The sequence below is a fragment of the Sinocyclocheilus rhinocerous genome, unplaced genomic scaffold (assembly GCF_001515625.1).
Source record: "Sinocyclocheilus rhinocerous isolate Xijiao unplaced genomic scaffold, SAMN03320098_v1.1 scaffold2572, whole genome shotgun sequence".
Lineage (NCBI taxonomy): Eukaryota > Metazoa > Chordata > Actinopteri > Cypriniformes > Cyprinidae > Sinocyclocheilus > Sinocyclocheilus rhinocerous.
Window position 1 is genome coordinate 290,353 of NW_015633224.1, and position 11,379 is coordinate 301,731.

The 11,379-nt window shown below is 39.0% G+C and overlaps 2 protein-coding genes across 2 annotated transcripts in view; one reads left to right on the forward strand and one right to left on the reverse strand.

Annotated features, from left to right (window-relative positions):
• The window catches only part of LOC107743966 (wiskott-Aldrich syndrome protein family member 2-like), a 16,154-nt gene extending 11,751 nt beyond the window's left edge, over window positions 1–4,403 (reverse strand). Inside the window, exon 1 of the mRNA XM_016557429.1 lies at window positions 4,313–4,403. Within this exon, the coding sequence (XP_016412915.1) occupies window positions 4,313–4,403 (91 nt within the window). The remainder of the gene's footprint in view (window positions 1–4,312) is intronic.
• A 5,528-nt stretch (window positions 4,404–9,931) lies between these two features.
• The window catches only part of LOC107743967 (angiotensin-converting enzyme-like), a gene marked incomplete at its 3' end in the record, with an annotated part of 37,231 nt that continues 35,783 nt past the window's right edge, over window positions 9,932–11,379 (forward strand). Inside the window, exon 1 of the mRNA XM_016557430.1 lies at window positions 9,932–10,141. Within this exon, the coding sequence (XP_016412916.1) occupies window positions 9,932–10,141 (210 nt within the window). The remainder of the gene's footprint in view (window positions 10,142–11,379) is intronic.

Here is an 11,379-nt window from a genome sequence, read left to right on the forward strand (position 1 = left end):
GTTCATATGTGTTAAGGGCTAGATTTTCGCTGGAGGAAACAGCTGTGGTGTGATAAGGGGTATACGCAGCGAAAACTTTACAGTATGGAAAACCAATTGCTCCCCCGTGACATTTTGTAAACTGCATTTATGACAAAGAACTGCACAGATACAGATATTATAACAATCTATCGATAAACACACATCTTGTCCTCTGTTTCTCGCTCTGCGTCGCTGCGGTCTGCGGATTGAAGAACGTGCTGAAAGACGGGGAGGAGCCGAAGTCTGCCGCCGTTTGCATATGAAATTTAAAGGGAACTGAGGTGATCAAGAATTTGTGTACAGTTTATGGAGCTAATCGCAAAATTTTTAGGGGGGCTGAGTAGAAATTTAGGGGGGCTTTAGCCACATTGAGGAAGATTTGTAAGTTTTTGCACACATTACTGGTGCGCATTGAGATCAACACTACTGTCCAAAAATATAGACTAAACCCAATCCCTACCCCTAAACCTAACCCTACCCATAATTTATTCCTAAAATCAGTGTGAAATGATAGCTGATTAACAAGGGTGTAGAAGCACCTAATCCTGATTGTAAGCCTAAAACGGACATTTCCTGAAAAGGTATCCCTCAATTCTGATTGGTTAATTGGAATGCTGTTCATGTAACAAGTATGTTGATCCAGGAACATGTTGTACTTGGTGAAATCACAGTCACCCTGTGCGATCGCGTCTCTGGACCGGAGCCAAAGTCCAGAGCAGACTGTGCGCGCTGCTGCGGTTAGCATGACACAACGCGAAATCAGACCTCATTTGCCCCAATCAAAACCATATTTACACTGTCTGAATAGTTCTCTATCGCCTACATTGTGCACTATGTGCCATTCACTGTACAGGAATTACTACACTGTGAACAAGTGACCGATTTCAGCCGCAGCTTCAGCGTCTATTTATAGTGTAGGGGGCGGGTGCTTCGGATTCTAGAGAGCATTTGATTGGTCAGAAGATTTGATGAGAAGCTGAGGTACGAGGTGACGTCAAAAAAATCGTTGACCCATTTTGGCGGAAGTGACGAACTGCAAGCTTTGAATGCTTATATCTTCTAAATGCGAATTTTGTCACTGTTTTGGAGCACACTGCCTTATAGATAACCTTAAGACTAACATATTGATACTAACACCCAAAAAACTTTCATTATGATTTCATGGGGACTTTAAGTTGAGAGGAAATGAAAAACAAATGTATCATTAGCAACCTTCACGTACAGGTCAAAGGTCAGGTTGATAGGTCACAAGAGAATTCAGAGGGGGGCTTTAGCCACATTGAGGAAGATTTGTAAGTTTTTGCACACATTAATGGTGCGCATTGAGTTTGTTTTTATTTCACGAGTATATCGTGCGCATCTTTATACAGTGTTTGATCACATTTTTGATTATGATTGGCGTGTAACTGGAAGGGGGGCCCCCAAAGCTGCGTTAGCCCAGGGCCCCGCAAAGGCTTAATGCGGCACTGCGGATATATACACTCACACACTGACACAGGAGGAGGAGATATTATTCTATGAGATCTGTGCTCTAATGGATTTTCTACACATAAAGACATTTGATTGGTCAGAAGATTTGATGAGAAGCTGAGGTACGAGGTGACGTCAAAAAAATCGTTGACCCATTTTGGCGGAAGTGACGAACTGCAAGCTTTGAATGCTTATATCTTCTAAATGCGAATTTTGTCACTGTTTTGGAGCACAGTTTATATATTGATACCAACACCCCAAAAACTTTAATTTTGATTTCACGGGGACTTTAAATTGGATATCACATAACTGTTGATTTCTGGCCAATCAAAGGTGTTTAAGTTAGTCAGAATCAACTCACCGCATTATCCATTGACTCAAAATTACACAGACTTTTTCCAGATGTCTCCCCATTTTGTGACAAATGTCAGACTGATGTAGCTACTCCCTTGCATAGTTATGTTTTTTGTTCTATGTTAATCTCATTCTGGACTGAAGTATTTAAAACTACCACTTCTTGTGATATTTGGAATTTCTGATAAAATCATGTCACTTAAAAAATCTCAACAACAGTTGCTGTCCTATGGACTTATTGTGGCAAATAAACTTATCCTAAGGTTTTGGAAAATGACAGAAGCCCCATCAGCTAAACTTTGGTTGGAAGAATTGATTAAGGTACTACATTTGGAAAAATAAATTGGATAACTGATAAGATTTGGTCTCCTCTTCTCCTATATCTTGATAATGCAGGCTGAGTAATCATGCGGTGTTGACCGCACCATTAGTGTGGCATGATTTAAGTCCCTATAGGGTGGGGAGGGAACTGAAATCATGTAACAATATCTATTGGATTGTTTCATTGAATACCTTAATAAGAAGATTTAAACGCAGAATCAACTCACTGCTCAAATGCTGAGTTCTGTTCAGTACCGAGTTCTGCATAAATCCTCTTATTATAAAGTAAACATGATGTAAATAAGAGAATAACTCTGCACTTTAGAGCTTCATAAATTATAACCGAATGAGACTGCGGTGAACTAAAACGAGTGACAGCTTTTCAGTGATTATAAGGGAAGCTCTCTTTGTACGCTTTCTAGGCTATAATTTAAATACATTCACTCATGGATTGATTCTCTAAATCGCAATGAATGACATGGCACCTACCAATAATCCAAGATTGCCACTGCCATTGTGTAGCGTTTACTTCAGCATGTATTTCTGCTAACTGAGTGAACGTGGAACAGGTCCGAGCTGGTGCAGTTGAGTGGAGGCAGGGACTGATTTGCATATTCATAGATCCATGTATACTAAATGAGGTACATTTAAGCTATTTTAATACATGAAGAAATGGGAAACACTTTTAAATATGTCATTTTGATTTAAAAAAATGAGTTTTAAGGGATACAATTATTGACTGCAGGGGATGAAATGGGCAGCTCAGGATAGTTAATGGTGTAGAAGTCTGCGTGTTCTTGTAGCGCCATTAGTCAATCAGCACTGTCATGATGTAATTTTCCAGTTGATTAGTCACATGGCATTTACAGCTCAGCTGATTGGCTCAAAAAGGTTCCCCAAAAATTGGTCATGGGAATATCATCTTTTAAAAAGGAGGGGTAAACATTTCCCATATCTTTTGCTGTTGCCGTCAAAGGCGTCCAATCAAACTGCAGTATTTTGGAGCAAATTCATCTGTCACTTGATAATACGGCTAATACTAACACAATATTAACCAAGTGTTTGTTCCATGTGTCAGGCTGGTAGATCACGCTTCAGCTGCTGTTTGTGCATTTACAAAATTGTCAGTTTTCCTATTCAGTCTGTCTATGTCTATGTTAGTGGATTTGCCTGAAACTAGTTAAGAACCACTGTTATAAATAGCTTTGTGTTTATGTAATGTTGATTGATGTAAATGAGAAACAGTGTTGCACATTCAAGACATTTCATTGCAATCCCCCCTCCTGGCCTAATCAGGGCTCGAAATTAACTTTTTTACTTGGTAGCACTGGTGCTCCCAACTTCAAAAAGTTAGGAGCACCAGCAAAAATTTAGGAGCACTCACCAAAAATTTAGGAGCACCATGTTCTGTTTATATCTGTATAGTTTCTCTTAGACAATAACAAGATTAAATGGAGAACAATCACTTTTGATAGAGCATACAGCTTCTCAAACTTCAACTCACGTCTCCTCTTAAGTTTTAGAAAAGATCTCTAAACAATGAGAAGACTTGCCAAGATAACCAAAATCTGCAGATATTCCAATTCACTGAAAGACCTGAGCTGCTATATAGTTTTATACTCTCACTGCATGACAAACAATTGTCTCATTTGTGGCTAGTTTTAATGTCCCCGAATAAATTTGAGGAAGTAGACACTTAACTGAGTTCAACAAGTCAAACTTTGAGCGATTAATTCATCTGGGCTGTGCCAATAAGAATTAAAGAGCATCAAGGGAGACCTTTGAAGGACAAAACACAAATAGAAGAAATCAGCCAGAGATGTTCTCCATGTTGGAGCAGGTTTTTGTGCATCAAGCCGATCAGATGAACCCGGCGTGGGTTTTCCCCGGCTCAGCGTTGTGCTAGTCAAAGCGAGCTCTTCCCTTATCTCTGCAGATTGGATGTCGTGAGCAATCACAGCTCTGACACACTTCACAGAGTTCCATTACAGCTCCAGAATTGAATTACCAGCTGAAGTGGCTGTGAGCTGGAGACTGAGCTGTGGATGCTTCTGTGACAGGGCTTCTGAGGAAAGTTCATTCATTTTTCATGCTCGGGTATCTCCAAGTCAGCCAGACGATCAACAGATTTATTGCAAGGAATTACGCTTTTCTTTATCCACAGATGCACGTACACTTGGCAGGTTTGGTTTGATTCTGACGAACTCTGGTGTGATTGCTCTGTTAGTGTAGCTCATTTGAATAAGTGTGAACGCTGCTCCGAAACTGTAGTGTGCATCTCAGTCCACTTTCTTAACAAACCCGACTGATAAATGAACGCAACACAGACCAAAGACATCTAAACGAACCAAAAACAGGATGTGATGTCACACGATGTGACTCTAAAAAGGAGAGAATGCTCAAGCATACCTGGCTCTTCTCGTAATAAGTTGCTATCCTTTCAGCAGATCTCCATGTCTGAATTCCTGTCACTCTTTTGACTCCTTTACATATTTTATACGCTTTTTGTAGGTTATAAGCTGTTTAAAATACCACCATGTACACACATACAATGAGGGCATTTAGTCCAGCACACAGCATTGTTTTTGATGTTCAGTAAGTTCACAAAATATACGTCATAAAAGCTGTTCAAATTATGTTGTGACTGAATCCTCATGCCTTTTGTTTTGATCGTTAGGTTCAGTGTTAAAAATGACAATGTGAACACTAAAGTTGGGCGTACACGATTTTTGCTGACGTACGACGTCGTACGCGATTTATTTCCCATCGGGAGGAATCGTTGATGCTCGCATGGTCGTGGCTCGCATTGATAATTTTTAAACATGTCAAAAAAGTTTGAGTTTGACAGTATATCCCTATACACTTCAGAATTCATCCGGCTGCTTCTGTCTTCTGTTACGTCATCACTGAACACCAGTAACCCAGTGCCACTGGAAGCCATGCATGCTCATGCCATCACACTGCTCAACCATGTTTCACAGATGATGTTGTATGCTTTGGATCATGAGCTGTTCCAAGGCTTCTCCATACTTCTTTCTTCCCGTCATTCTGGTACAGGTTGATCTTAATTTCAGACGTCCAAAGAATGCATTTCCAGAAGTGGTCTGGCTTTTTTTAGATGTTTTTTGGCAAGTCTAATCTGGCCTTGTTTGCACCTTGTGGTGAAAATACCCTCTGTATTTGCTCTGGTGAAGTCTTCTCTTGATACATTTTCATTTTTGGGTAAACTATTCCTTTAAAATCGCTCTGGTAGCACCACTCTGTTTTTAGTCAGACTATATAAACTAGTGCTGTCAAACGATTAATCGCAATTAATCACATCCAAAAAGCATCCTGATTTCGAAAATCTCCATAAAACCTAAAAATCAGATTAGACCTTGCCAGATTAAGAGTTTTTTTTGTTGTTGCCATTTTTCTATTCAGTATGCATTGTGTGAATGGACAGTGGGTGTGCCGTCTGAGGCTACAGTACGACTAGCACCAGGTCAGAAGTTGATATGAACTTCAGCCAATTTGAGTAAATCAGTGAACAACCACACTTTTGAGACCGAAATGACATTATATTAAGTAAACAATAAACCATTTCCACTTGCGGCAAAACACTAGAGGTAAAAACTGCAACTAATGGATATCACCATAAATACCCAGTTGATTAATCACAGTATAATAAGACAATTGCTTTGTATAACACGTTTTCTGAATTGCAATGTTTAAATATGCAATTGAGGCATTATCTAATTAAATACAAATTAATTTGCATACATTTTTAGAACAGAGATCTGAAAATTGGATAAAGCCAAGATCAAAATTCTAGTTCCATTTTGTTAAAGTATTAAAAAAAAAAAAAATTCACGATGCTTTATGACGAAAATGCTATATAAACCAGGTGAATGATAAACAAACAAACAAACCCCTCTGGAAAAACCTTCAGAATAAAGACAGGAATAAAACTGTAAAGTTTGGTTTGCTGCTAAAGTGGAGATTTCTGAAAACGGCCTTTAAAAACATGTATTGTAATTGAAATCTAGAGACACAAATAGATAAAGTGTAATACAATAAAACCTTAAATGTGAATTCAGAATGTTTTCTATCCACTAGTCTGAAAGAAGACAAGTTATGGAAGCAAAAGAGTCCAAAAAGTGAAAAAACAGTAGTTTTGCCTGTAATGCCTTGCCTTAAACGAGCGTACAAGCTGACAGAAAGGAGTGAGTGTGTATTAAGAAGGCTCGGATTTGCCGTGTGTAAAGTTGAACTTGCCAAGTGTCCTTGGCACAAGATATTTCGGACTCTCTAAAGGACCATGCTGTTTTCTTCATTTTTCACACCCCCCAAAAATGCCTAATAGGAGGTCATGCAGTGCAGATTGTTTCGGACAGTCGTTAGCTCAGTCAGCGAAGAACTCTGGACAATGTTGCTGCTAAAGTGGAGATTTCTGAAAACGGCCTTTAAAAACATGTATTGTAATTGAAATCTAGAGACACAAATAGATAAAGTGTAATACAATAAAACCTTAAATGTGAATTCAGAATGTTTTCTATCCACTAGTCTGAAAAAAGACAAGTTATGGAAGCAAAAACCAGTAGTTTTGCCTGTAATGCCTTGCCTTAAACGAGCGTACAAGCTGACAGAAAGGAGTGAGTGTGTATTAAGAAGGCTCGGATTTGCCGTGTGTAAAGTTGAACTTGCCAAGTGTCCTTGGCACAAGATATTTCGGACTCTCTAAAGGACCATGCTGTTTTCTTCATTTTTCACACCCCCCAAAAATGCCTAATAGGAGGTCATGCAGTGCAGATTGTTTCGGACAGTCGTTAGCTCAGTCAGCGAAGAACTCTGGACAATGTCATCACACCATAAGCTGCCCTAAGCCGTCCTCTCAAAAAAGAACACATCACATAAATTCCAAGAGGATGACATCGTTTGCTCAAGGATTACGGACAGATTCTCCAGTACGCTCAGCTGGATGTGTGATTACGCACCTCTCCGTTCCCAACACAAGGAGACCTGTTCTCAAAGTCACATGCAGGAATAAATTGACGGAGACCCTCTGATTGAGCAATACAATCTTCCCATTTTTCCTTGGGTTGCTCTGTGAAGTTTCCTGCACGTACTTCACTGCAAGGTCAAGTTCAGAACAATATCGTTACAGTTGAACCAAAAATGCAACACTGTTATTTTCTTTGCAATGGTATGCAATGCCACAACATCCATTCCAATGTTGAGAGACAGCTTCCTGTAGGAGGAGACGGACCACTTGTAGATACAGTATGAAAAGGAAAAATCACAACGCTCATTATAGCGGCTGTAGGAAAGGAGGTCAAGCCTTTCAAGAAAAAGAGCCATAGATGCACGTGTGAAATCTTTCTGCTGTGAAAGCTTCACTGATTTCCATAAAGTAAACTTAAGAATAACTTATATATTGTTAGTTTTGAATACAATTTTCACTCAGAAATTGCAATTAGATTAGTAAATCATACTTCAATAATCTATTGTTTACAACTCATTTTTGGCCACCAAGATGACTGCCTTGCCTTATAGGGACTTTGCTACAGTGGACCAGAGGAACAGGTTTCAGTTTGGATAAATATTAAAATACTTGACATTTTCTATTCTAAGAACAGGCTCTTCAGAGCTCTTCATGCAACATTGCAGATGTAACCATTGTAGTGCAAGAAGCTATTTAAACTGCATCTACCTGCTTCTCTTATCTACTGTATCTCTTTAAGATGAACCTCCTTAGTGAACAGAAAGCAATATTCTGCCTCTCTCCATAGAATCACTGATTGAACAGTGACTGAAGAGCTGGAGTGTGGCAGCTGTGCTATGTAACGCCTCAGTCTGCCAGATCATCTATTCCAGAACAGCAACAGTAATGCTGATGTCTTCAGAAGAGAAAGCCAGACAAAGAAACTATAACATTGGAGGAAACCCTTGTGAAAAAGTAGTACAACTATAGCATACCTTTAACTGAAGAGTACTTTTTACTGATAGTATATACTGAATGCAATGTTTTTGTAATTGCATGTTTTTTACAATTATATTGAAATGTATTAGTTAAAATTTATATTAAATGCATTTAGTTGAACTAAAAAGTGCTTTTTGACCCACTTAAGTCTTCTTTGCACTATTAAAACTAAAGGTTCTTTATTGGCATTAATAGGGCCTTTCGCACCGCTTTAGTTCCAGAACTAAATGTACAGTACTAAAGTACTGGGACGATTTTGCGCGAACTATTTCCCAGTACCATTTAAAGGGTTGCATTCGCACCGACAGTGTGTACTAAGAAGTGACGTAAGCCGGTCGACAGCGACGTCATTTGTGCGCGGCGTTCAACAACAGAAACAAAGAAAAACAACATTAACAACAGGAGGATGGAAGACGCTGTGATCGGAGCTGTGTTTTTGTTGTGTCTCGCGGGTTTCACAATAATGGACATGGAAAGTCGACGTATACGTAAAGCGATTGAAAGAACGGAAAGGAGGACTAAGAATCTCCAACGACAACTGGCAGTGCTACATTTGCTACAAGTGCCTGCACTTCAGCGTCCGTCCATCTATCGCTGTTCTCCATACCTAGGTTCCCGCGGTGCGAAAGGCCCTAATGGTTCCATGAAGAACCTTTAACATCCATGTAACCTTTCCATTCCACAAAAGATTCTTTATAGTGGAAAAAGGTTCTTTAGATTAGAAAAAAATGGTTCTTTAAAAAACTGTTCACAGAAAAGTTCTTCAGGCAACGAAAAATCATTATTCTATGGCACTGCTGCGAAAACCCTTTCATAATTATGTAAATTCTTAATCACTTCTATGGCCTTTGAAATATGGTAAAAGTGTACTGCTGAATGTACTGACAAAAATTTATGAAAAACGAAAAAATATATTTTACGGTAATTTCTACTAAAATGACAGTACGTTTTTTTTGTAGAAATGAAACTAAAATCACCCCAGACAAACAAAAAAAATATCATCCTTTACTTTCTATGGCATTCCAAATCTGTTATATGGACCAATGGACAATTTTTTTAAATGAAAATCTTCAAAATATTTTCATTTATGTTCCACAGAAGACAATTTTTAAAAGAAAAATCTTCAAAATACTTTATTTTATGTTCCAAAGAACAAAGAATGGCATACAGGTTTGGAACGGCATGATAGTAAGTAAATGATGACAGAAGTAGCATATTTTCTCTTTAATAAAAACAGACACAAATGCTGTCATACAGTAAGAAGAGCTATAAAATGAATGATCATTTGTTCTAAAAAGATAATAAATCTATGAGTTCATATCCAGACTTCTGATTGAATGTCTTTGAAACCTGAACATTTGGAGACACTGTTAAGATGTTTCCTGAAACGCATGCAAGGTCTGAGAATCTCACTGCTGTCTCAGAGAAACGACTGAGATATTAAGAAATTATTTTTCTTTCTATAAAATCCAGGTGTCCAGAAGTTGAGAGAGACTAAAATGTAGAGGGAGATCCTGGTAGAGAGGAGGAAGGGGAAAGAAGGAGGGACAGAGAGAGAGAGAGCGAAAGAGAACAACTGTGTGTATCTTTCAAGAGAGAGGGTGGGTTGGGTTAAACTGGCACTTAAAAGAGCCGACTGTGGTTGCTCTGTGCCTGATTAACAGGGGAAAGGGAGGAGGAAGAATACAGATAGGAAACAACCACAGAACAGGAGCATCCAGCAGTGAGCGTGTCAAGTCGGCTCCTCGGGGAACTTTCATTCCTGCACTTTTCCCGTTCCTCACGTCGCAGCTGTGGTCCATTATGTACCGGGCAGTGGTGCTGCTGACTCTCATCAGCACGAGCGCAGCTCTGAAACCCGAGTGGATCCCGGGGGATTATCCTATGACAGAGGCAGGGGCTGAGAGCTTCGTGAGCGACTACAACTCAACCGCCGAGGAGGTCTTCTACTTCAGCACAGAGGCCAGCTGGAACTACAACACCAACCTGACAGATCACAATTCGCAGCTGCAGGTACTGTGAACGAACGGTTTTACAGACACCCAGTAACACTGCTTGTAGTCTGACAAGCTACAACTGCACAAAACTTGATGTAACACGATCCACGATTGACTTGCACGTGGAACGGTTGAATTCAAGCAGCGTGGTTCTGCTATAAAGCCTTTTTTGCATAAAGGACTGATGAATCAGCCATTTCGACAGCTCTTTGGACAGCCTGTAATAATTTAACAGCTTACGACAAAACATCACAATTACATGTCTTCCACTGGGTTTTATGATTAACAGTAGACAGTTTGGGGACTCCTGTAAAGTTTCACTAAATTGAGCGAGCAAGAATTGTGAGATTATTGAGTAACATTCACTTGTGTTAAAGGACGTGAGTTATTTATTAAAAAAAACAAAAGAAGGTAATCCAAGAATTCCTAGAAATCCAAAAGGTAAAGGTAAATGCATAGCTTTGTACACAAAGACGAATGTCAACTCAATGAACAAACAGAGTGCTATTTATACACACACTGGAATAAGTAACGAGACACAAGTGTAACTAATCAGAAACCAGAAAAAACAACCAAGGACAGACATACTGTAGAAGCTAAGAAAACAAGAACTAAACCAAACCAGACCTGACGTACACAGATGCGTAACACCAGCAGAGGCGGACAACGTACTCAACTCCATTACTTGAGTGAAAGTACAGATACTGCTGGTCAAATATTACTCCATTACAAGTAAAAGTTGTAAAGACAGATTTTTACTCAAGTAAAAGTACAGAAGTACTTGCTTTTAAAAGTACTTAAGTACCAAAAGAAAATTTCCTTTTTTATGTCAATGCACTGTTTTATTGTCGTACATAATACTTGCAATACTTCTGAAGCAACTTAGAATACATTACACCTGCTGAATACACTGACTAACTTGTAGTATCTTTGGAATAAAGAGCTATTAGAATGTTAAACACATATGGGGAAAAAAAATGAACACCCTATACCCACCCCCACAAAAGCAGGATGGTAGTGATCTCACACAGCTCTGACAGTGTGTGCACACATCTATGTGTAGCCATTCATCCACATTTGAACAGAATGGACAGTGAAATCCTGTAAATACAGAGGGATAAGGAAGAAAAAAAATCAAACCTGCTTTAAAACCCAGCAACACAACAGTAGCTGTATAATTTTACAACAGAAACACTGCTTTAACAAAAAAGCAAAACAGCAAGACTTATTTGACATCAAAACAAAAATGTTAAA